This window comes from Typopeltis vanoorti, chromosome 2 (assembly GCF_054136105.1).
Source record: "Typopeltis vanoorti isolate ZY-2024b chromosome 2, IOZ_Tvanoo_1.0, whole genome shotgun sequence".
Classification (NCBI taxonomy): Eukaryota; Metazoa; Arthropoda; class Arachnida; order Uropygi; family Thelyphonidae; genus Typopeltis; species Typopeltis vanoorti.
In genome coordinates this window covers 23,413,059-23,439,967 of record NC_143550.1, presented here as the reverse complement: position 1 = coordinate 23,439,967, position 26,909 = coordinate 23,413,059, and the positions used below count along the sequence as shown (strand labels likewise).

The window sequence follows — 26,909 nt, the reverse complement described above, 5'->3', positions numbered from 1 at the left end:
TAAAAAGATTCTACATTTGTCTTCTTTAATTTGGATTATAAAACTTAGATGTATCTTATAATAAATTTAGTTTAATCCTTTATCCAAGTGTGAGCAAACAAAGTTTGTGCCTGAAAATATCTTCAGGACTGGGGTAAGGTAGTACAACACCAGGTAACTCGTAGCAAAGGTGGACCAAGCTAACATCACTCCTATCTCAGTATCTCCCATAATGCAAAATGCATCTCCTTGCAGATATGTATAATGTTATGCATTAAGGGAAGGGCTACTACCCAGACTAGTTTCGACCTTTATTGAGGTCTCTTCAGTGGGAGCTAGGCCCAGAAGTGGAGATACCAGGCAGAAGCAATGTCGAGGTCATCTTTACCTATAGGAGTTGCCAAAAGGTGTGCTACCTTTTGGCAACTGGATTTAGAGAAATCCAGTTGCCAAAAGATTTCTCTGGATTTAGAGAAAGATGTTGAAAGTTTATTTTTCACTTGGTTAGACTATAATAAATTTAGTTTAATCCTTTATCCAAGTGTGAGCAAACAAAGTTTGCACCTGAAAAGTGTGTATGCATTTTTTTTGGGACACCCTGTATATGTTGTTTAACTCTGTTTTTTATGAATCCATTATTTAACATCTGAATTTTAATTTTCATTTCTAAATCAATGCAGTGGTGACTAGAACTTTTGCCGCCCAGCAGTCCCTGAGTTTGCTGCCCCTCTCAATACACACCAAAAATACTACAACAAGTCAAACCATGTATAGGGAAATAAATTAAAACACTATGTTTATTTTTGAAGTAAAACCTTAATTTCAACAATCTAAAATGTTATTTTTCTTGCTTTTCTGTTAGCAAAATTGTCGATGACATTTTCGAAGTCTATTTCATAGTAACGTAGGTAATCAATTTTAATTTAGAAAAACTCCTCTCACAACTAGCAACACTTACAGCAATTGTGAGGAAAATTTGCAGTAGTACAATATTTGGAAATGAATTCTCGACACTGTATTTTAGAATTAACTGCAAAAGTTCAAAAAAAATTCAAAGTGCCGCCTGGGGCAGACTGCCCCCTCCACCTCTGAATCAATGAAAATAACATTTTCCATCTATATTTCATAGGTTTAGGATGATGTATTTTGCATCTTTCTGTCAATCTATAAGGTTTTTGTCACCAACTACTTAATGTTGTATGAACTTATATGAATCTTAACAATTCTGACCAAGTTAATAATGCATTCACTACATATCATTCAGTGCATAGTTCCAGAATGTAGTCATCTCGTAGCCTGACAAATCAAGTGAGAAGGCCTGGTTAGTGCGGTGTCATTGTAATGATAGGGAAAACACTGATTTAGTGTTCTAAGCAAACAATACCAAATACTAATAATGTCTAATTCATTCCAGACAAGTATTTTAACTTAAAAATTTAATTTCAATTGAATTGTTTTCTCAGTTTGAGATTTTCTTAAGATATCAAAAATAATACATGTTGAAACTTCACAATAGTTTATTACAAACTGACATACATCACAAGAAATGTACAGCTTAAAGTTGCACTCATGATGATGCGAGGAAAAGAGTGTTGATTCCCCATTTTAGAGTCCGAATGTAACACATTGAGTGCACTATGTACAGATTAAATACAGCAGTTTTGTGACTTGCACACCTCCAATGTAATAAAATAGCTGTAATAGGATATACATACAGCAGGCAGGGCTATTTCTCTCAACCAGTATAAATAATTCATTCACTCACTTATACACACAAAAATTAATAAAATCATACAGTTGTCAGTTTATTAGACTGCACAGTACACAGTAAAATTCGTTCTGTGTAGTATGCTGTCTAGTTTGTTCAGCTGCCATAAAAAAAGCTGAACAATATATATAATTTTAATGTAAATCATATACAACAAAATATGTTAAATGAAATGCTGGTTATCCATTATCAACTCTTCATCTAGGGAAATACAAAACTACCAATTTCTTTCAACATAAAATGACACTTAAATACTTTGATGAAAGAAGGCAACACCCAAAAACATGCAACTTTCATACAGTTGTATTACAATTCCAGGTCCTATTTTGAGCCAATAGCAAACAACATCAAGAACTTAGTTCATAAAACTATATATCATTTCCTTGATTTTTATACATCTTATGATATGCACAAAGAAAATAACTGGGATTTTATATTTTACTGACAGCTGCCTATTCATGAGAACAGTGGATGATAACCTGGTATGGATACTTAGATGCTGATTATCATTCATGTTATTGTTTCAAGGAATGAACAGAGGTCCAGGACTAATATTTCACCAATATTTTGCCTTGGTGACCAAATGATATGTGTTCAAGCAGGTTTGACCACAGGAAGGTAAACAAATGCTAAATTCAAAATGGCAAAATCCCACTATTCTAAGTGGCAACCTCTATTGGCATGATAAGGGAATCATGATCATTCAGCATGGTTTTGTGACGATAATCTCCCAGACTGGTGAACATTGTTCAGCTAGGGATAGAGCTCTATACCAAGAGCCATCTCTTAGGTTTGAATTTATAATAAAAACCTCTTTACCATAGAGGTTTTTTTATTTAAATTCAAATGTAAATACAAACTGGAGAAACTGTGCATGGAATATGCACAGCTTTACAACGCTCACCTAAACTAAATAAATTTGGCTACCTCACTCTATGAACAATCTGGAAGATTATCATGAGACTGTCAAATGCTGAGAGAGGACTTAGGACAGCAGGATTACATAATTTTGAGTTTAGCCTGTGTTTAACTTTCCATGGCTGTGTCTGCAAGCACATGTCTATGAAAACTTAGTGACCAAGGAAAAATATCAGTAATAATTTACTCAAGTGTTTTCATTATTCTTAGATGTCTGTTTCTTCCTTGAAATAACAACATGATTGGATGATAAACAAGTTTTATTGCTAGGCTCATACAAAAGCAAATAAAATAAAATGATAAATAATAAATTACTGCAGACACACATTTTCATACAACATACAGCAATATAAAAACCATCACATTATTCACATTTTTGTGTTAAGATGCAAATTATAGAAATTGTAGTCGGATAAAACTCAATATAATTCAATAATAATAATAGTAAAACTTAAACTGTAGAATTCAGTCAATCAGTGGTATTAGATTTTACAAGAAGTGTATAATACATTTATACTTAACTCACTGCTTTAAAACATACTTTAAAGATTATACTTATACACTATTCCATATAATGAAATAGTTATCTTCATTACTCTTATAAATTATTTCTTTCTAACTTTAAGTTTTATTTAGTACACCATGCAAACTTCATACTTTTCAGAGCATAAATATCAACCCAGTTACACACACACACACACACACACACCATGCAAAATTTTAGATGTTTATATTAATGTGATCTTGTTCAACAATAGAAACTATACACTGTTTCAAAATTTAGGAAAATTCAGCTTCATGTCTTATTTAACACACTAGCAATATGTTAAATAAATAATAATAAAAACACCTATGCATTAAAAAAAAATTAAGTCAAAGTTGGGAAATTTAACTGAAGCAATCTTCTTTTATAATTATTCTCTCTCTCTCTCTCTCACACACACACACACACACAAAATCTAGATCTTATTCTTCTGGCCATCACTTGAACAGTAGAGTGAGCCATCAACAATATACATATATCACTTTATTTTCAATATTTTAACTAAACAAGCTGTAGTGCATTTTAAAAATAGTTGGTCCTCAAATCTTTACTGCAAGAAGCAAAGTATAGAAAGAAAAAGTTATACATGACTTTATAAAATCACTTATAAAACCTTATATGCAGGAGCTACAACATGTGAAATGAATTTCATACAATGCAATTATTCTTTATTATGTTTAAATTTGTACCTTTTCTTTTAGAGCATAAATACCAGCTAATGCTTTGGTATCTGTAACTTATATATATATATATATTAGTATTTACAGTTAAATACACGTAAGTATAAAACTTCATAAAATGGTAGTTTTCAATTTCTTACCAGTTTGAATATATTTTTTAATACACAAAAAATCATTGCATATAATACATTCAGCTCTCACTATAACAAACTTATTAGGAGTTAAAAGAATAGTTTGTTATAACGAATTTCCTTTAAGACTGCTGCTATAAGACTTTGGCCGGTATTTCTTGAGAGTTTACCGCAATGAGTGAGTTAGCTATAATGATGATGTTTATTACAATGAGAACCGAATGTACTAACCCATTTTGATAAGGCATCAATCAATAAAATTATGTCACTGTTCAGTCATAAGAAAATATTAAATTATTAAATACTGTGGAAACAGATACAGATATTTATGTTTAATATTGTTATTATTTTTACATTAATCAGATATAAAAATGGCAACATTTTTATGTCAATCAATCAATCACTATGAAAAATCATTATAAAAATGTGATCCTATCCACACACACACACACACACACACACACACATATATATATGAACAGAAATTCACTTTAATGAACATAGATCTTTTGGTTCATATTCTGTACATATGATTTTAATAGGGGGAAAAGTATGTATAAAGTTTCACTTAAGTAAATTAGTTACAATACTGTAAAATGAAATTTCATTCAAATACATATAATACAATTTACAATAAATTAGATAAAATGCATGAACATTAAAATTATGACAAATTTAACAAAACAAAGGACAAACAAATAATATAAAGATAGGAAATATACACATTCTAGTACTATACAGTCATAAAAACTGAAATAACATTTATTCATGATTCAAAAATAAATCTTTCTATGTTTTTCATCCCCACTTGAATTCACTATGCATAGCATTTCATTGAAATTCATACATGATGTCTTACTTGTTATAAAATTAAATACTGCAAGTATTTATGTTTTCATGTAGAACACCTTCAGGCATACATGATAAAGGTATTATTTAAGTTAAAAATATTCTGTTCTTGGCATAACAAAGTGATAAATAGAATATTACTATAAACACATGGTTATAATTTAACTCAGAATGCTTTTAAACAAACAAAATCTATCCATGAGATTCTGAATTCTTATTTTAATTGATATATTAATATCTTAAAATTATTAAAATTGTTACTTCTTCCAAACATATATTTTTAAATTTATTTTGAAATGACAATGCAGAATCATTGTATTTCTATTCTATTACTTACTTTTTAATATGTAATGTGCAATTTTATATGATATCATTTGGCATAGATATAAAATGATGCTCATGTCATTTATTTTGTACAGTTATGCTTGTTGCTGGGGGGGGGGATATGTTTTCAATGATGCTGAATGATAGTGAATATAAATATGTTCACTTTTACTGAATATATTATGTCCACTTATGTATATACTTTTGAAATGAATCTGATTATATTTTTAATTTGACCACCAATATTCATTGGTATTGTAAAAAATAAAATAAAAAACCCCTGCATATTTCTACATAAAAGCATATATCTACAGTTAATGAAAACAAATAATTTCATACTGGTTTATAAGACTGCTAAAAGAGTAGTAAATAATAACCCAATAAAGGTATTTACAAAAGCCATCAATAAAAATATTACTATTTCTCCCCCCCCCCCACCCCCGAAGTTATTGATATACTGTGAAAGGTCAAATCCACCCTTATATATGCAGAATATATGTATATTTAGCATATAGTAATGAATTCAACTTTATTAAGTTTTATGCACATACAGAGACGACCTCCAAAGCCTTTCTTCACTGACCTTTATAAACTATGGCACATAAACGTACAAGGAAGAATTAAATTATATAAAAAAATAATTACATAGATGGATAGGTTTAAAAATAAAATAAGTAAAATACATAGGTCATATTTATATTTGTTCACAGTTTCATTTTCAAAATTATTTCAGTGTACTGAGGATAGTGTGTAACCAGGTTGCATTTAATCATGCTTAAATGCAACCAACCTAATGTGATTTGAGAAAAAAAAAACCCTGAATGAACAACATTTTGCTGTGTGTAATACAGTATTATACTATGACAGGCCACTAAGCCTAACATGAATGGAAGAAAAGATGGGACAGTATTACAGTACTCATGTATGAAGTAGTCTCCACAAGTATGTAGAGTGCAGTGTATATATATGTCATTTTGTTATGTATCACCTAATTGCTTTGCCTACTCATACACAAATGTATTTTCTATGAGGTTATTGCTGCACTGGAAATGTGAAGAATCAAGCTGAAAACTTATGTTATGCATGCAATGATTATACACTATCATTTTAAATGATGGAATTATGGAAAAGATTCTTTAATATTGTAGATAGATGGTAATCTCTAAAAAGTAAAATAAACCATGTAAATTCACCAAGGGAAGCACTTTGTCTTCTACCAATCATATCAAGATAGAAATATGCATTAAATAAATGAAAAATAAAAAAATTAAACCTTCATCAATATATTAAATAATATAAACAGCTATTTCCAAACTTCTTTTGTAGTTTAATATTTACCAATGATTTATAGCATTTTCACTATTACCATACATCCATTACAGTTAGTATACAAAAAATTAGGCTGTATTTATACAAAAAAAGTTATAAGAGTCATCTATAATATATAAAATAGGATTCTAATCTGAAAAGAATATGCATCTTTATTATTGGCATTTTTTTCTTTATATATTAAGCAACTATTTCAAAAATATGTTCAAAAAATGCTAGCATGTCATCATTTCCAAGGTTGCTTTTTTGATGTTGTTTAATTTTTATATTCAAAATCTGAGGTAATTTCAAACCTTAAAATAGGAAAATAACTGCAAGTTTTCAGAGTGATGCCCTCTATAAATACCACTAAATAATAGAATATATTTCTAAGTGGTTCCTTTTTCAGATGGCAAATACTATTAATTGTCTTGAAAAAAAAAAAAAAAAAGAAAGAAAGAAAGAAAAAAAAAAAAGAAAAAAAATGTTATGCTGTATCATATGCATATACATAACCTTGGTTTTGAAGTACATAAAGTCTTCGCTCTACAGCATTGGTATCTGAAAAGGAAAAATTTATGAGAATCTTAATACATTTGTAATTAGTTAGCTTAAAATAAAGTTAAAAATAAAAATGACTAATGTATTTAAATATAAAATAACAATAAAATATGTTAAACTTGGGGAAAAAAAAAAAAAAACAGCATTTTTTTGCTCATTCATGGAAGTGGATTATGAGGACAGGTTTTATTACCTGTAATCTTTTATAATCTGTAGATAATAAAACCTGTCCTCATAATCCACTTCCATGAATGAGCAAAAAAATGCTGTTTTTTTTTTTTTTTTTTTTTTTTTTTCCAAGTTTAACATATTTTATTGTTATTTTATATTTAAATATAAATTGTAGATAATATAAACATAGTGATTCACTGCAGTGGGATTCAAACCCATGACATAATGGCTGGAGAGAAGATATACTACTTGCTCGGTCAACCCAGCAATGAATATCACTTTTATCAAACCGTATCAAGAGGAAGAACTTTTTTTTTTTATTCCTATAAGTTAGTGTTCTCTAACAACTAATAATTGAAAATATTATAATTTGTTACACATTCATGGAGTCATTGAATCTTGATAATTGAAACTGACATTGAATCTTGATAGATTCAATGTCAATCATCTAACTGACATTGAATCTATCATACTCTCCTGTGATTCATTTTTAATGATCAGATCTATATACAAAAAATAGCAAAACCTCTAACTAATCAGTGTTGTGTGCTTAGAGGCAAAAAAAGAATTTACTTGCCTAATCAATTTGTCTAAACCTTTCAGGGTCACTGTCCTTTACACTTGTAGGCCAATAATGGCATTCCTTTAGATATACATTACTCTATTTCAATCTTACACCAAACAGCCTTAGAGTGATCACATGTACTACCATTTTCTACCTCCACCTTGAGTGAGCCCAATTCCTATGTCATTAATGGGAGGGGAGAGGGAGATTTCTTTTTTCACCTCTTTTCACATTCCTGTTCTCCAAGAAGATATTTCTTCTTGGAGAACAGGATTTTAATTTCCATTTCAATTCTGACTTGCAAAGTGTTCTTAGTTAATCAAGTTGTGCTCATACCAATTACTTTGGGCACTCAATCAATGTCACAAATACAGCTCCCTAATTACTGATATTCCTTTCATTAGAATGCAAATATAACAGTCCATGTGAAGTCTCATAAATCATGCTCATATCATTATTAACCTACAATGATTCACAACCTTATCAACATCTATGCGCCCATAACCTTGTCAATCCCTTTCCATCATTCTAACTCTGTAGGTCTTCAGATATGACTGATCCCAATCTCCATCCCCTCACCCATTGAAATGCATTCCATTACTATCTGCCATACCCATTGTATATCCACCTATCTTTCCATAGCCTGCTTCTCAATCTTTCTCTTATCCTTATTTATTACTTATTATTTTCAGCACAGTAGACTAACCTATAAGCTAGATGTTCACATAATGGTTAAATCAATATTTTAAATTATCATTCACAACTTACAGTAAAACAGCAATTAAATTAGAGCTGTGATACAGTACATAATAAAAAATGAACATTTTTTAATGTATCAATTCCACTGTTGTAAACCTATCGTACATTAGTACCATGAATAAGCTAATAGTTAGTTAATTTGAAAACCCTGGAGACTAAACATATCACTTTAAAAGCTACTTCACACTTTGAGTAAGCAGGCAGAGAATGCACAAAATCAACAGGCATAACATGCTCTCACATAGCCTTAGTCTACTTCTGTTGTAATTCCAATTAAGTGAAACCATAAATTACAGAAATGTCATTCTCCCTAATTTCTACCAGTATAAATAACATAATATAAGAAAAGAATCATCATAATCAAATACCTGATATGTGCCCTCATGGGGAGGGGGAGGGACAGGGTAAGAAAAAATCTTTGCAAAATCCAAGAGACCTTAGGAGGACTGCTTAGGGCTTGAAAGCAACCCTAACATTAATAACGAGGCACAACAAGTGAAAAGTTTCCATAATTTAAGTGAATAATGACTTCTGTTTAGAAAGAACCAGGTTCAAATCCCACAGAGCATGCCAAGAACCTCCAACAAGGGTTTTCAAATGAAGAAAAGTTAAGATAGGGTTATGTGGAGGTGACAGGGTTTTCCATTCTGTAAAACAGACACAGCAGACTATGTCGATAGGATTAATCACCCAATCAGAACATTAATCAGGTTTACATGAAGCCAAATTCCTGGCCATGACATGCCAATAAACCCAACATGTTAAGAGGAAGGAAAAGGCAATGCAAGTGGAAATTCTACTGATGGGGGATAAAGCATTTTATCTTATACGTAGTTTAATTAAGATAACCACTGGGGATGAAATGACTGTATGAGAGGTCTAATTCTTTTTTTTTTCTTTCTTTCTTTTCTTTTTTTTTTTTTTTGTATTATTTCTTAAGATGAATAATGCTCTATTTTTCAGAGGATTAATGCTTCCAAATTTTTGCATAGATCAGTATACAGAATTAGCATGAATGAAGTATTCTGCAGGAGTGAATACTTTCAGAAAAATACCATATTTTTTTGGAGCCTAATTTCTGTATATTTTATTTGATAAATATACAAACAAAGCATCAATTCCAGGTGCATAAAGCAGCTTTCTATTCAGGATTTTGATATTTTAAAATTTTTTCAAGATATAGTTTTTACCTTAAGCAAATCCCTTAATTCAAGTCCTCAATTCCTTTAGATTACACTCAAATACCTCTTACATACCTATTGCACACACCAACATTCACTGCTACATTTCACTGTATGTTTTCATGCTAATTAATTTGTTCATAGGATGAAAATCATGAGATATCTAGTAGGGAAGAATCCTTCACACCCCCCTTTTTTTTTTTTTATTCCTATAAGTTAGTGTTCTCTAACAACTAATAATTGAAGATGAAAAAAAAAAGTTTTAATTTCAGAGAAATGTCCTTTGCATGAACAATAAGAGTCAAACTCAGGTCTTTTCAATCATCCTTCCAACTGCATTACAGAGGCACTCAATCCTTAATATGAATCAAGTCTTGATTTTGTAAAACTTATAGAAGTGATTTATTAGGACTTGTCTGGCAATAATACAGGATAGTTAAGAAAGTAAAAATAATACTTGTAAAACAAGACCATAACTTTCCACAGTTTATTTTACTAATGGCTCATTTATTATACTTTGTATACATCAATCTTCTTTGAAATTGTAATTTTTTTTTTTTTGCACCATTTTCTGCACAGCATTAAATGCAGCATATTGTATGTGCTGAACACTAGACAAAAATCATGTGGAATGTGAAAAAACAAAAAAGAAATTAATACAAGTCCAGTTTATACACATGTACTTCAAATGAAAATAAGAAATTCAGTTTACTACAAGAAAGTACATTAAATACTATTAATGTTTCACAGTTAAGTAAGCAAAATAAACAGTCATGATGTGTTAAAAAAACTTGTTAGGATTCCTGTCCAGTCTTCTCTAATGAGCAGCATATAAAACAGGCCCTTAATCATAAGCATTAATAAAAGGCAAGTATATGTGTGCTCATGAGCAGGGCTTGGCAATATCAAGGAAATTCTCATTCAAAGTTGTAATTACTGTTATGCTGCTTAGCTATAAAACAATAATGCAGTGGTTCCGAACATGTGGTCCGTGGATCCCACGGGGTCCATAGTAACATCTGAGGGTATCCACAAGAGATTCAGTTTTTAAAATAAATGTTTTATATTATGAACAGCCTTAATGTACTACCACAGACTATACAGACTGACAACCCACTGTGGTCTCTTGATGTGTATGCATATCGATATATCCTTACCATTACTGCTCGAATGCATTTTTCTACTTTTTTTTATAGCTTGTGTATTTAATATGATTTGTCAATAATTGGCAGCGATCACAATCAATTACTCCTATATGTGTAGAAGTGCAGTGATTTTCATGCGGAAAAGAACTGAATTGTATGTTTGATTTACATGAAGAAATTAGAATTTTTTAAATTAATGATGCATATTCTTTCAGTGATTGTTTCAAGGATTTTAAATGGTTGTGTATAGTTGCATACTTAGCTGATATTTTCAGATATATGAATGAACTTAAGTTAAGCCTATAGGATGCACCTACAACAATATTTAATGTTGAAAGCAATGATAAAGAAATTAGATCTATGGTCCCATCTTATCATATCTTTCTGACATTACTCACATTTTCTGATGCTCAATGATTTTACTGAACATTTGAATACACTGAAAAATAATTTTATGAAATATTTCCCATCCCCTCATTTCAATAATAAATGGATTAAGGGTCCTTTTAATGAAGGTGTAAAAATAATAAAAGGCTTAATAAGTAATAAAGAAAACAGTCTGGTGGAGATTTCTTCTCACATTTCGTTAAAATTATTATTTAACAAATATAGTTTGATTTAGTTTTGGTTATATTTATGCTCTGAACATGCAGAACTAACAAACAAATTGTGCTGAAACATTTAATGCCATTTATTATGACTTATCTGTGACTTATACTGGTATGACTATGATTTTCTCACAAATATGACTTATTTGTGAGAAATGACTTTTCAGCACTTCATCATCATCATCATCAAATTCCTGATATTTACCTTCAAGGGGTGTACAGGCTATGATAGTACTACATGAAAAATTTACATCATTACTAACTTTCTATCTACAATTTTCCTCCAAATCAATCTGTTACCTGTCAAGGCTCCAACATTGTTAGATCTTATATTTCTATCTTTCTTCTAAGGCACTTTTTACCATATCAATCCATATATATCTTGGTCTAACTCTGGGTCTTTTTTCTGCTAACGTGGTAAAGAACACGTTTTGCTAATCTTTCCTCTCCCATTCTGTAAGTGACAATACCACTTGAGATTAGCTCTGTTAACACATTCCTGGATGCTAACTATGTCAAGTTCTTTCCTAATATCCTCTTTTCAAATATGATATTGCCATTGATGCCATCTATTCATGCCCTTAATTTTTCTCACGACTCTCACAAGTGCAGTCACAAGTCTTTGGTCAAGTGTTTTACTTCTAACCCAGCTCTCAGATCCATAAGTTAAAATTGGTTTGAACTGTCTTGTATACAGCTAATTTAGTGTTTTGACTAATTTCTCTCTTATTCCATATAAATTTATTCAGCTGACTTCCTACCATACTAGCTTTGTTGATTCTGTTGTCTATTTCCATATTTAATTTACCATCTTCACTGAAAATCGTGCCTAAGTAGCTGAAATGTTTTATTTGTTCTATAGGTTCTCCATTCACAATGCAGTTGATATTTTCAACTCTTCTGCCTATTTTCATTATCTTTGTCTTCTTATTGCTGACCTTCATACCATATCTATTAAAACAGTTATTCAATTTAGTCAGGGAATCTTGCAGACTTGTAGTGGATTTATTTAGAAGTATAACATCATCCGCATAAAGCAAAGAGCCGAGATTAACACCTCCAATTTTGATATCAGGTTTAATACCACTTTCCTTCAAAATGTGATTCATATAGACAATGAATAACAGAGGGGATAATGTACATCCTTGTCTGACATCATATTTAATATTAAAACCATCTTCTTGTACTTCCTTCAATTCTAACTGCTGACTTACAACTCAATTAAAGACTAAGTATTGCTTGATATAATTTTGAATAGCCTCTCTCTTTGCACCTTGTCATATGCTTTTTCCAGATCTACAAAACTTAAATACAGATTTTTGTTATAGTTCCATGATTTCTAAACTATTTGTTGTAACGTGAAAAATTTGATCCTGATGGCCTCTATTTGGCCTAAACCCAACTTGTTCTCTTTCACCAAGCTTCTCTTCCACAATTCTTCTCAACCTTCTGGCCGAATATCATCTACTCTAGCTGTCTTTCCACATTTCAGACTTTTGATGGCTTTTTCTACTTCAAGTATGGATATGCATTCCTGATTGCATGCCTGATCAGTGTTTTTTTATCTCTGTGCTGTTTTAAAAATAATCATAATTTAAACTTGTGAATATTTTTACGTATTGTTTATGTTAAAATGTTTATTAGTTTTAGTTTCATAACACGCATTGTCGGCACTTGCGATGTGCCCGTTATTGAAATTGTTTTGTCAAAAATGATATGTAAAGAATTTAAAAAATTGATGTACTTACCAGATTTGATATCTGTGTTACTTAAAAGAATTTTATTGTAATTTAAAATTATCAAAAGTTGTGTTTTTATGAAGACATTCTCTCTTGTCGCTAATGGAGACAACGTGCCAGCCATTACACCTAGTTTCTCGCTTGCCACTTTCAAGGAGTGTGCATGCTTGTCGAGAAGTTTGATGAGTGATTGACAGCTGACAAGAAAGCGTTCGGTATCTGAGTAACGGCTGTAAACAAGAGAGCATTTGGAAGGAATTTAGAACACAGGCCGGCAGATATTTAGGTTCAGAGGAACTTAAGTTTTATTGTGACAGTCGGAGGAAAATTAATAGTATATTCCGAAAAAGGAATCGTGGAACTATTAAGTTTTAATGTGGAATTAGTATGTGGATAAATAAAAGGGAAATATTGCTATATGTGTTTTAAACAGAATATTGGAGGAAACACTAATTGAAAGATTTATAGTAGATTCCGAAAAGGAAATTGTAGAGCTCTAAGTTTTTTTTTAATTGGAAGAGTAAGACTGTAAATAAGCATATAGTGAATAAAAGAAGAATTTGCTATTTACGTTCTAAAGGAATGTTCGAGAAAACAATGATTAGGAAGTTTCATCTGTATTAAGGATGCCAGATCTAACTATTATTTCTACTGGATAAGAGACAGAATTAAGTCAGGAAGAATTAATGTGTGCTACATAACTGATGGTAAAGGATCCTGTGAAAATGAAGAATAAAGTCACATATCTTCGGAAAAGGGCCTTGACAGAGAAAGAAACTGGCTATAAACATTTTGTGATTGTGCAAACAAAGTGTTTAGTCTAGTCTTAAGTGTAAGTTTGTTTTTGAAAGGCCTTGGATCCAATTAATTTGTAATTAGTTATGTAATATTTGTTTGAAGTGTATATATATTGTTTTTGTTATATTAAATGTGTTTATTTTGTATTTTGGTCTTGAGTCAGTGATTATTTGGATTCTGAAAGAAAGAGTTAAGGTCATTGCACCAATTGGAGTGAACCCCTGTGCATATATAGGTACACTCGAAAATTAAAAAAATAATTGTTAGAAACAGAGATTATCTCTATGGTAGGATTAATATTAAGATAATATCTATGAATATCATAGAATATAAAAATCCCCACCGATTATTAACACTGTCATCACTGCTAGTTTCATTTGCAAATTTTTCAAAGTAATTACTCTATACTTCAAGGATATCTTTTTCTCCAGTTTTCATATCACCTTTATCATCTCTAATTCCTTTTATAGCACTCTTTCCTCCATTTCTGAACGTCTTCAACAACCTCCAGAATATCCTGCCACCTTCTTGATATTTATTTTCTATGTTCTTACCAAAGACTTCCCATGACTTCTGTTTAGCTAGTTTTACACAGTGTTTAGCTTTCTTATATTTGTCTCTGTATTCTCTAAGAACATAATCTGACTTATTTGCCAGGAACTTTTGATATGCTTTCTTCTTTTTCTTCACTGCCTCTTTAACTTTATGTGTCCACTATGGGATTCTGATTTTTCTATCTCTGCAAACAACCTCACCACATGCCTCTCTGGCAGAATCAATCAATGTTTTCTTCAGGGCTTGCTAATGAATCTCCAAGGTTTGGTTCCTCTCCTCAAACTCTTTCATTTTTTCTTGAATAATGTTTATATATTTTATAGTGTACAGTTCACATCAGAGAGATTCTCAACTTTTATGTGCTTTAAAACTTTCTTACATGTTCTTCTTTTCAATATGAAATTCAATGTTATCCGGCTCAAGACTAAATGGCAATCACTTCCAATTTCAAATCCTCTGTACACTCTAGTGTCCTGCACCAGAGAGAAAACATCACTATCAACAATAACATAGTCAATGAGACTTTACTTATTCCTTGGATCGTCTCTCCCTGTGAATCTGTGCACATTTTTATGTTGGAACATGTTGCTAGTAATAACCAATCCATGTCCTGAGCAGAAATCCAACAAGTATTTGCCATTATTATTAGCTTTGCTCTTTTCTCCAAATTTTCCCAAATTATTTTTGCATGTCTGACAATCATTTCCTACTCTGCTATTTAGATCCCCAACAAAGACCAACTTTTTATTTTTCATTGTGTCAGGTGCTTTCTCTAAAGCCTCAAAAAATTTCCTTCACTTCTAGCTTAGTAGAGCCTTCTGTGGGACCACAGCACAAATAAGTCTCATTGTCCAGTTCTCCATTCTGATATCTGCCCACATTACTCTACTTGAAATCGCCTGCCATTCAAGAAGATTAGCCTTGTATTTAGTGTTGAATACTATGGCTACTCCTTCTTTTCCTTGATTGTCATTGCCTGAATATAACATTTTGTATTTATTGCTCAGAAAGATCTCACCAGTTTTGGTCTTTTTTGTTTCAGTCACCCCTATTATGTCGATCTGGTATTTATCCAACTACTCAGCTAGCTCCATTTCTTTGCCATTCTGGCTTCTTATGACGACAGTATCAATTATGAACTCTGATGATATTGAGTTGTGGCCAGTTTTAGGATTTGTTCGAGTTGCTGACTTTTCACTGTTTGCTCTGGTTCCCTGGTGAAAACAACGGAGGCCTTGTTTAACCGGGCAATGCCCCTGCTGGCATTAAATTCTATCATGTTGTACCATCATTTAAAATTGTGGTTTAAGCCAATAAGCATACAATTTGGTTGGCTAAATCCTAAATTTCCAGCTAATTCTCATTCGTTCAGCATCCAGGTAGATACCTAACAGGGTGCACCACGAGAGGGTGAGGATTAGACATTAGGTCAGAAGTCCTGGTGAGGTTCTCCTGTTATACAGCTTTGACCCTTAAGTACCCCTTTTTCAGCACTTTTATACACTAAATCAAAATACAGAAATATAATAAATGTGGAACCTGATCTGACAGTGCAAGGTGGCACAATTAAATGTAAATAAAAACAACATATTAAAAAAAAAAATAAAGTTTATTTATTTTTTTTGCTGATATGCTTTCTTTTTTCACATGACCTGTTTTCTTTTCTAGTATTCCTAGTACTGGATGCAAAAACATAGGCCATGATTTAAAATAAAATTAGTCAACTGCAATTCCATCCACTGTATTTTTCAAATTAAAATAGGGGTCCTCTGCTTTCAAAAGGTTTGGAACTACTGCAATAATGGATATTTATCATTCTTTCTTTTCATAGGATTTTTCATTCCACAAATGAAGATGTAAAAATAGCCGTAAGAACAAACGCAATTTACAGACAAATATACCAGCCTCATAGCATCAGCTGCTTTGGCTGTAAATCCAACCAACCAACTAATCCCTCCTGCATAATAGATTCCTTTACCTTGTGACCTCCCTCTCCTCTTTTTTTTTAAACATAAACTCATAACAAAATACATTTAGCAAAGTGGATGCTAAAGGGTTTAATAATCCAGTTCCTCTGTTAGAGACAAAATATCAGGATTTCAATAAGCATGATGGTGGTGGTCTCATACCTGGCAAACAAAAAATCACCTACAACCTAACAACTTCCAGGAATATCCTGCTACACAATTAACAATTGAAATTTAGAATGTGAAATCACAGGCAGCTTCTTAGAGAGAAAGTATGCTATCATCTCAAACAAGGTTAGAAATTCTTTCATTCTTTTTCCCCCCCCTCACACACTTCCATCTTTTTGTAATTATGTCATGCTATACATACTTTTTCAATTCAATTGTTTTAATGGCTCTGAAGATACCAGTTGTTACTATCAGCAAAACATTAAATTTAATATAGTTAATGGTCTCTACTCCAATAAAAAAAAAAACTCAGTTTGAAGAGTCTAACATGTTAGAGTACTTTCTTTCAGTACAATTACATTTCACATAAAAAGTTCTAAAACATTATTAAATATAATATCTTACATTTGCTGAGCAGTTTCTTATCTTCATCATGTTTTACTTGCTGTGCCAGACTATGGAGTAAAATTTGGGCAGTTTGGTAGCGACGGAAACACTATAAATGATAAATCATCATATAAATATCTAAATAATTTACAGAAATATATATGTTCTTCCGAGACTTATAAACGATAAAACAATCAGCCCAGTCCAATGTTTATAAAAGACAACACTTGGAGAAGTGCTATAGTTATTAAATTTTTAAAAGGCTGATAAATCATATTAAGAAAAAAATTATAAAACAGAAATATATGTTCTTTATCATGTAATCAATTTATGACTCATAAATAGTCATGAATTAGGGATCTGAATCCATACAATTGTTTGATCCCCCCCCCCCCAAAAAAAAACTTTTGAAAGAAGACAACAAAGAACAGCAAGTGATTTCTAACAACCAAATATGGAAATTCCACATGACATTAAAAAGTAACTTTACGGCTTACACATGTAACAAAAATTATATATAATTTTATTTAAAAACTTCAACATATTTCATCCAATCACAATTTTGTGATTGGATGAAATATGTCTTCCTGACAAAGTCCGATATATATAAGTTTTGCTATGTTTAAGCCATAAAGTTACTTTATAATGTCGAGTGCACATCTTATTAAAAGTATTAATTCCACATGACAATGCTTGTGACATTCTTGCTGTAGGGAATGAAACCATATTTAAGGAGAGGTAATACCTCTTACATCTATATCATTTACAAGTTTTAAACTGGTTGATTTTCCTAATGGTTTTCATGATGAGCTTTATTTAAATACATAAATCAAATTATTATAAACCCCTAATTGTATTTGGGGTTTCCATTTATGTGCAAATAAACATAAACAATAAAATCTGGCACATCAGATACTCTGCAACTGTCTCTCACTATGAGGGCAGTTGACTTAGGAATCCCATAATTATTATCATTTTCTTAATCTTCATGGAATCACAAGACTCATCATTGGATGTCACTAGTCAATACAAAGTCTATCATACCACTTCTTAAAAACTCACCGACCATTTGCACTTTCACCACCCTTTCAGACAATGTATTCAATGTTCCTACCACTCTCCATGCAAAAACTTGCTTCTTCCCCTTTTACTCATTGCTTCCTTTTCTAATGTCCAGGAGTAGCTCCTTGTTCTACCATAAGAAAAATCTCCTCAGTGTTAACCCAATAATAAACCCTTCAACAGCTTAAATGTCTCAATCATATTCTGCCTTTGTCATCTATCCACCAAACTTTGCAATCCTCAGTTTATTTTCATAATCAACATTGCACAGTCCTGATATAATTTTTGTTATCTGTCTCTGCACCCCGAGGTTACTTCATCTCTTTCAAATCCTGGTGACCAGGTGCTGTCCTATCAGAGATTTATACAATGAGACCACCGTCCTTTATCTTTTGTGGTCAACATCCTCTTCAATATTGCAGCAATTCTCTGGTATGTCTTCACAGCCTTTGCAATATATCATATCCACAGTCATCCCAAGTTCTCTTGCATTCTTCACTTCTAATGTTCGATGCACCTTCCAGTATGTGTGCTGTCCTAATTTTTGAAAAAATCATTCCCCAGACTGTATTTTTCAACCTTTTATTAGGGTTTTGTCAGGAAGAAGTTAGGGTTGTGGCGATGCTGTTATCAATAAGATAACAGAAGTCACATTATCAAAATAACAAAATGATCAATAATTATATTTTGGTTTTCATCTGTACTTTAATCTAGTGGATGTCACTAGTCAATACAAAGTCTATCGTACCACTTTGTTTTATTGAAGTATCTTAACAACTAGCTACTTGCACAATGACAACAGCTAACTTCACTACAAGTTGACTTAGTTGTGAGGATACTTCAATAATGCAATACATAGAAATATTGAAAAACTACACATATAGAGAAGAAAAACAATAACCATTAAAAATTTCACCCCTTTCAAAATTTATCAAAAGGTCTGATGAAGCCTAACCAGTATGAGGTCCTATATTACAAGCATAATGAACTTTCCAGTGTTCAGTTCTTAGACATTACTTTCAAGTCTTCTTTGTTGCATTTTATGAAATTATGTCAAATGGTTTTGGGACTTAATATTAAAGTTTAAAATGTTTCAAATTTGCCATTCCATTGAAACATCAAAATTGGATATGTGATTAAAACAGGTTGGTACTAACAAATGACTTGTATATTTTAATTTTAGTATCTTTATATTTTATACGATTTATTAATGGTTTCCTAATTTTTTCCTTACCTTAAAATGAAATAAGTCTTCCCTATGTAGAAAGTTTTTTACCTTGGGTATAATATATGTTAAAGATACCAAGCTATTTTAAATCTGGTTTTTATTCCATTTCCCAAGTAAGCAAACAGACAAATAAGTCAAGTTTGCACCTGCACGTAATGCAAGTCTAGGCAACCCATGGTAAAGTTGGAATAAGCTCTGATTACTATTCTTAATATTTACCCTTAATGCAAAGCCCATCTCCTTGAGGAAATGTATGATGCTATGCATTAAAGGCAAGGGGCCACTACCCAGACCGGATTCAACCTTTATTGAGGTCTCATCAGTGGGAGCCAGGCTAGGAAATACCAAGGTTAAGTAATACAGAGCTTATAAGTATTTTACCAAAACAAGTTACCAAAAGGTACTTTGACCTCATTAAATAAAAATCTCAGGATGAGAGATAGATGTAGAAAGTTTTTTACCTTGGGTATAATATATGTTAAAGATACCAAACTATTTTAAACCTGGTTTTTACTCCATTTCCCAAGTAAGCAAAACAGACAAATAAGTCAAGTTTGCGCCTGCACATAATGCAAGTCTAGGCAACCCGTGGTAAAGTTGGAATAAGCTCTGATCACTATTCTTAATATTTACACTTAATGCAAAGCCCATCTCCTTGAGGAAATGTATGATGCTATGCATTAAAGGCAAGGGGCCACTACCCAGACCAGTTTTGACCTTTATTGAGGTCTCATCAGTGGGAGCCAGGCTAGGAAATATGGTTGAGTAAAAACCAGGTTTAAAATAGCTTGGTATCTTTAACATATATTATACCCAAGGTAAAAAACTTTCTACATCTATCTCTCATCCTGAGATTTTTATTTAATAAGGTCAAAGCACCTTTTGGTAAAATATTTATAAGCTCTGTATTACTTAACCTTGGTATTTCCTAGCCTGGCTCCCACTGATGAGACCTCAATAAAGGTCGAAACCGGTCTGGGTAGTGGCCCCTTGCCTTTAATGCATAGCATCACACACATCTCCTTAAGGAGATGGGCTTTGCATTACGGGTAAATATTAAGAATAGTATATGTACTTTCTAACTTCCCACACAGTCAACATCGACCGGTGTTATTACTGGAAATTGGCATGACACTATCTATAGCAGGATCCTTTCCATGACCGCGTTGGAATTTTAAAACAGCAAATTGGAGAAATTTTGTGAATGAATTGGATAAATGTGTTCAGTGGATACCTGCTAGAGTTGCAGAGTACAAGAGATTTGTAGGAGCAATCATATCAACTGCGAAAAAATATATCCCTAGAGGTTACAGAAAAGATTATGTCCCTGGATGGAATGAAGAGAGTGAACATCTCTACAGAGAGTTCCTGAAAAGTGAAGCTCCTGAAATAGCAGATGAATTACTACAGAGCCTGAACTCATCTTGAAAAACAAAATGGATTGATACGGTTGAAAACCTTGACTTCAAACGATCAAGTAGAAAAGCTTGGAATCTTCTCCAACAACTATCCACAACTAATCTACCTAAAAGAAAAAGCACAATCATCTCCCCTGAGAAAATAGCTAATCAAATCGTTAATATATCAAGGGCACCTAGGGACCGTTAACATACCAAGAAAGTTAAGAAAGAACTTAGAGCTTTAAAAATAAATGCCCCTGCTTTCTCACAATATGCCTCAATCTTCACTATAGATGAAGAAAGTCATCATAAAAGATATCAAAGCAGGCAAGGCCCCAGGCTTCGACGGTGTCCATCCTGAATTTCTGATTAATAGCGGGCCAAATACTATAAAATGGCTCTGTGAATTCTTTTCTGATATATTGACTGGGCGACTACCTAGCCAGTTTAAGAAGTCAAAAATAATTGCTATTCTTAAACCTGGAAAACCACCCCAGGAGGCAAAAAGTTACAGACCTATTGCTTTATTGAGTTGCACCTATAAAATGTTAGAGCGCCTTCTGTACAACAGATTGTCCATACCAATTATGCAGCGTGTCCCAATTGAGCAAGCTGGTTTTAGAGAAAAATGTGGTTGCTGCGATCAAGTGCTCACTTGAACATCATACATAGAAGCTGGATTTCAGAAGCAAGAAAAAACATCAGCTGTCTTCTTGGACCTAACAGCAGCCTATGATACAGTATGGCGTGAAGGTCTTATATACAAATTTCTTAGCACTGTCCCATGTAAAGGACTGCAGGCTTAATTTCCTCCATGCTCACTGAATGTTTCTTTCAAGTTATATTAGGAAATAAAAAGTCCCAACAACGAAAACTTAATAATGGTCTTCCACAAGGGTCAATATTGGCACCCTTACTTTATAACCTATACACATATGACTTGCCTGCTACCATCTCACACAAGTTCTGTTATGCTGATGACACTGTAATTGCCATTCGACACAAAAACATGAGTCAGGCTGAAGACGTACTTACAAAAGATCTGAAAACTATAGGTGAATATTATAAAAAATGGAGGCTCCAGCTCAATCCAGAAAACACAGAAGTATCAAGCTTTCACCTTAATAATCACATGGTAGATGTCACTTTACATATCTTCTTTGAAGGATGTTTACTACGATATAATAAGTTTCCAAAGTACTTGGGCGTTACCCTGAACTGCATGCTCTCTTACAAGCAACACCTAACAAACGTTTCTGCTAAGTTAAGAACCCGTAACGACATAATACAAAAACTAATAGGCATGACATGGGGAGCAACAGCCGATAATCTGCAGATTACTGCTCACCAGTGTGGCTAAATAGCACACATGTTAAACTTGTTGATAGCCAATTAAATAATACAATGAGACTGATTTCTGGCACAATTAAATTAACGCCCACACACTGACTTCCAGCTCTTAGTAACATTGTTCCACCGAATCTGCGCAGGATTAAGGCTCTCTTACAAGAGTATAAGAAAATCTTGGAGAACACAGCCCTACCAATACATTTAGATCTCCCAGACTTAAGTGTACGATGATTGAGATCAAGACATCCATCACTACAATTAGCCCAACTACTACTACATTCTAACTTTGACTTGAAGCAAAAGTGGCAAGAACAGTGGGAGAGCCATATAGATGCCATCACAAAATTTTCTCTCAATGAATTACAAGAAAGCTTGGATGCTTGTTCACACCTCCCACAAAAATCCTGGACTTAGCTTAATAGAATACGAACTGGTCATGGTGTATGTGCGGACATGCTTTTTAAATGGGGTAAATGACCATCCCTGCATTGTGATTGTGGAGCTTAGAGACAAACTGTGAACCATATTGTGACTCAGTGTTATCTCAGAGCATATTCAGGAGACAAATTGGACTTTTTAAGTGCTACACCCGAAGCTATGAACTATCTGACCAATATGGATGTAACCTTTTAATTTTATTGGTTTTTAAAACGACTTTTGACTTTTAATTTTATATGTTATTAAAGTGACAGTGTATTGTACTGAATGTTTTGATATTCATGCCATACGAGTAAATAAATAAATAAATTAAGAAAAGTGATCAGCGCTTATTCCAACTTTACCACGGGTTGCATAGACTTGTACGGGTCACTTAGACTTGCATTACGTGCAGGTGCAAACTTGACTTATTTGTCTGTTTGCTTACTTGGGAAATGGAGTAAAAACCAGGTTTAAAATAGCTTGGTATCTTTAACATACATATATATGGAAATGAATAAGGTTTGAATGACTAAACACCGAGAATAATAAAGAATGGGGTTTAATAGGAACACTACTAGTTTCATTGATAAACAACTTCTTTAGGTGCCTAACTACAAAGAATTATATACACAAAAAACTAAAGAAACATTACATAATAACGACAACAGATATAAACTGTGGTATAGTTTAAACTGGATCGCGTGCTATAGTTCCAGCTATATGTAACTGCGTGCGAGGGATATTGCGAGAATGCCAGTACTGAACAGTAGAAATGTTCGTATCAGGTAAATTGTAGCTGAGGCTATTATTCAGGTAGGTTGAATCAAGTGAAATTTCTTTAGATTCGAGACTCTAAAGAAATTATCCTCTCTTGCTTTTTTAGACTTAAAACTTACAAGATGCTCTAACAATATCAAAATCTCCATCTTCAGAAATCCTACACATACGGACAGATACCTTCATGCATCCTCCCATCACTATCCTCCACAGAAATTTGGCATTATATCCACCCTGGCACATCGAGCCAGATGATTATTATCAGATGAGATAGAACTTCAAAATTAACTTAATTTTCTAAAAAGGACCTTTCTGAACAATGGTTTCTCTCTAAAAAATATTGAAAAATTTCTTTTTCACCATTGTCAACCTACTACGGAAGACTTCCTCTCCAAGAGCGTATATCTCTTTACCTTTTATCAGTTCCCTCTCTCCCAAACTGGCTAAAATTCTTAAGAAATTCAACATCAAAACATGTTTCACTACGTTTCCTAAACTCCGTTCCATCCTCAGTTGACCTAAAGAAAAACATAATTTCCTTCAGTACCCAGGAGTTTACAAGATTATGTGTAATTGTGGAAAGCCTTACTACGGTCAGATGGAAAAATCAATGCTTTTCTGTGTTGAGGAACATCAAAGAGATATTTCCTACAACAGAACCTGAGCTAGCGCTCTCTCCAGTCACATTCTATTCTCTACAATCTCCGACGAAGGCCGCCAACATCTTATAGACTGGTCTCAAACTTCAAACATACAGAATTGTTATAATGAACTTGAGAGATGCATTCTCGAATCTAAAGAAATTTCACTTGATTCAACCCACCTGAATAATAGCCTCAGTTACAATTTATCTGATATGCACATTTCTACTGTTTAGTACTGGCGTTCTCACGATATCTCTCGTACACAGTTACATACAGATACAGCTGGAACTGTAGCACGTAATCCAGTTTATACTAGATCTGTTGTCATTATTATGTAATGTTTCTGTAGTTTTTTGTGTATATAATTCTTCGTAGTTAGACACCTGAAGAAGTTGTTTATCAACAAAACTAGTGGTGTTGCTATTAAACTCCATTCTTTATTATTCTCGTTGTTTAGTCATTCAAACCTCATTAATTTCCATATCATTTTCACCGAGTAAATGAATTCGAATATATATATATATATATATATATATATATATATATATATAATAAGCCACTAGCACAATTGGTAATATCACTGATTACAAATTAGACTTAGCTAGTATTGGTCTGGTAATGATATATATATGCACAATGTTCAGAAACACATAGTACATAATTCTGTGTAGGGAAAAATACTAACAGTATTAAAGTGGCAGCTATAAAGCTGCATCACATCACATTATCAGCAATGGTGAGCTAAGGATTAGATGATCTGGAACCCTTCTGTAGAGTCCAAAGATGCTTTCCATGCCAAATCAGGCCACCAATAAATAGGTTGGTTGTCTCATACTTTGAAACGAAAATCATCTATGGTATCATCTAAAGATATTCACATTCATAATACAACGAAATTTAAACTGATAACTTGCACATGGGGAAAGCAGAGATGCTATCCACTTGAACAACTACAAAATGCAGTAGTATGAAAAGCTGCAAATGAACTCATCTGAAGAATAAATACCTAGCAGAAAAGAAGTATAAGCATGTGAATGGATGTAGTAATGTGCATGCATGAAGCATTACAGCAAGCATTTGGAGAAACTTCAGACAAGGCTAATTGCTTTTTCTGATACTAACATTTTGGTGTATCACCCAATTTTGCTTAAAGATCAAACAACGAAATAGCTATCTACACATCTACTCTTAAATACTTTTGAGATATAACAGTTCGTCAGAAATGGCTTTAAAAATGATCTTTTGGAACAGTCTCTGATTTTTTAATGATACACATTGACATACTGCCCTTGCCTTTATTACAATTCCTGAGTATTCAAGAATTGTAATAAAATACAGCATTCCAATGGTTTCTTGCTGACTTAAGTCACCTGATTTAGTCTCCCAGATTTTCTTTTATTTATCTTTTTAAATGATGCCCCTCATAAATGCAAATATGCATGTTTTGAGAGTTTACAGGATCACTATACTCAGCAACTAATAAGACTCACATATAATATCACACCTGTAAATTATTAATTAAATTTGCCCAGTAATGAAAGTATTTCTATTCACACCTGTTCTTTCCTTCTCTGATATTTGTCATTCTTACATGGCTCATTAATGATGGTTTGCATATTTACACCTGTTAAATTCAGATATAGCAAACACATGAAGCATTCATCTTGCTCTTACACTGTTTACTGTTTTTTTATTGTCTTCTAATATATCATAAAACAAACACATTCATTCACTCCCCTCCATGCAGATTTGGTTACAATTGGAGAACCTGTCCCGATATCCATGACAGCCATAAACACACACACACACAAGATAGTGTTGAGACTTCTGATAGTCCTGATGTGAAAGTGTTAGAAACAATGTGTATAAATGCATATATAAGGTTAGTCTTTTGAAGAAATTTTCATTGACAAAATGAGTTATTGTAATCTTTCCTTCACAGAATATCCATTTTGTCTGATGCAGTAAGAGTAGCAGTCTCAAGGAATTAGTAGATGCCAGGAAGAGAAACAGGAGATCGTTTTTGTTGACTGCCTCTTCTTACTGAGGATATGAGAAAGTTGCATCCTAATCAGACATCACTAATATGTATGTATGTATGTATATATATATATATATATATATATTAATTTTAATGCTTCTTCTGTTCAGCTGCTCATGTTGTTCTGTTTCAAATATTTGTTTAAGAGAGGCACCAAAGCCTCGGTCCATTGTCCTAATCTGATTTGGATAAACCGCTTCTCCTTATTGAAGATACGAGAAATTGCATTCTAATTAGACATCATTAATATTTTTTTTATTTTTTTTAAAAATCTTATGTTCATCTTGAGTTCTACCTTGTACTCCACTAGCCTTCATGCCAATGATGATGATGACCTGTAGTTTTCAGGATGCAATATCTGGCTATTGAAGTTTAATACTTTATGCATCCTTATTCTGTGTTCACGTGTTATTCAGTCTTACCTTTATGGCACAAATATCTCTAAAATATCTGCAGTACTATCTTATTACCAGTCTCCTATTAAGACTTTGTCAAATTCTGTGAAAGGATGAACATGTATTTTTAGCAGTTTCTTCCAAACACCATTCATACACTCTGCTGTCACCTCATTCTATGTTGCATCTACATTCTTTGATGAAACTTTCACATCAAGGTGCACATCATGTGAAGTGGATGCCTTGGAGAATAGTTAAAAGTCAACAAAATTTTAAAAGCAATGACTTCCTCATAACAATTATACTTTGTGGGATGAAATGCAAGAGGAGCCAAATGTCAAAGCCATGGTCATCTACACTTTATTATGCCAAGGGGAAAGAAAAAAAAAAAAAAAAAAACGAGCATGCCTGCTTACATTTTAATTGCCCTTCGATTTTATTTTCTTGAAACCAGCTACATTTCCTCCCAAAAGCAGCATGACTCTGT

The 26,909-nt window shown here is 32.6% G+C and overlaps 1 protein-coding gene across 2 annotated transcripts in view; it reads right to left on the bottom strand.

Moving 5' to 3' along the window:
* Nucleotides 1–1,478: 1,478 nt before the first annotated feature.
* Nucleotides 1,479–26,909, bottom strand: part of LOC150108873 (serine/threonine-protein kinase unc-51-like) — a 400,205-nt gene continuing 374,774 nt past the window's right edge. For both annotated transcript variants that reach the window (XM_090410511.1, XM_090410519.1), the window contains 2 exons: nucleotides 17,124–17,214; nucleotides 1,479–7,062 (listed from right to left, as the gene is read on the bottom strand). In XM_090410511.1, coding sequence (XP_090266637.1) covers nucleotides 6,989–7,062; nucleotides 17,124–17,214 — 165 coding nt within the window. In that variant the 3' untranslated portion in view covers nucleotides 1,479–6,988. The remainder of the gene's footprint in view (nucleotides 7,063–17,123; nucleotides 17,215–26,909) is intronic.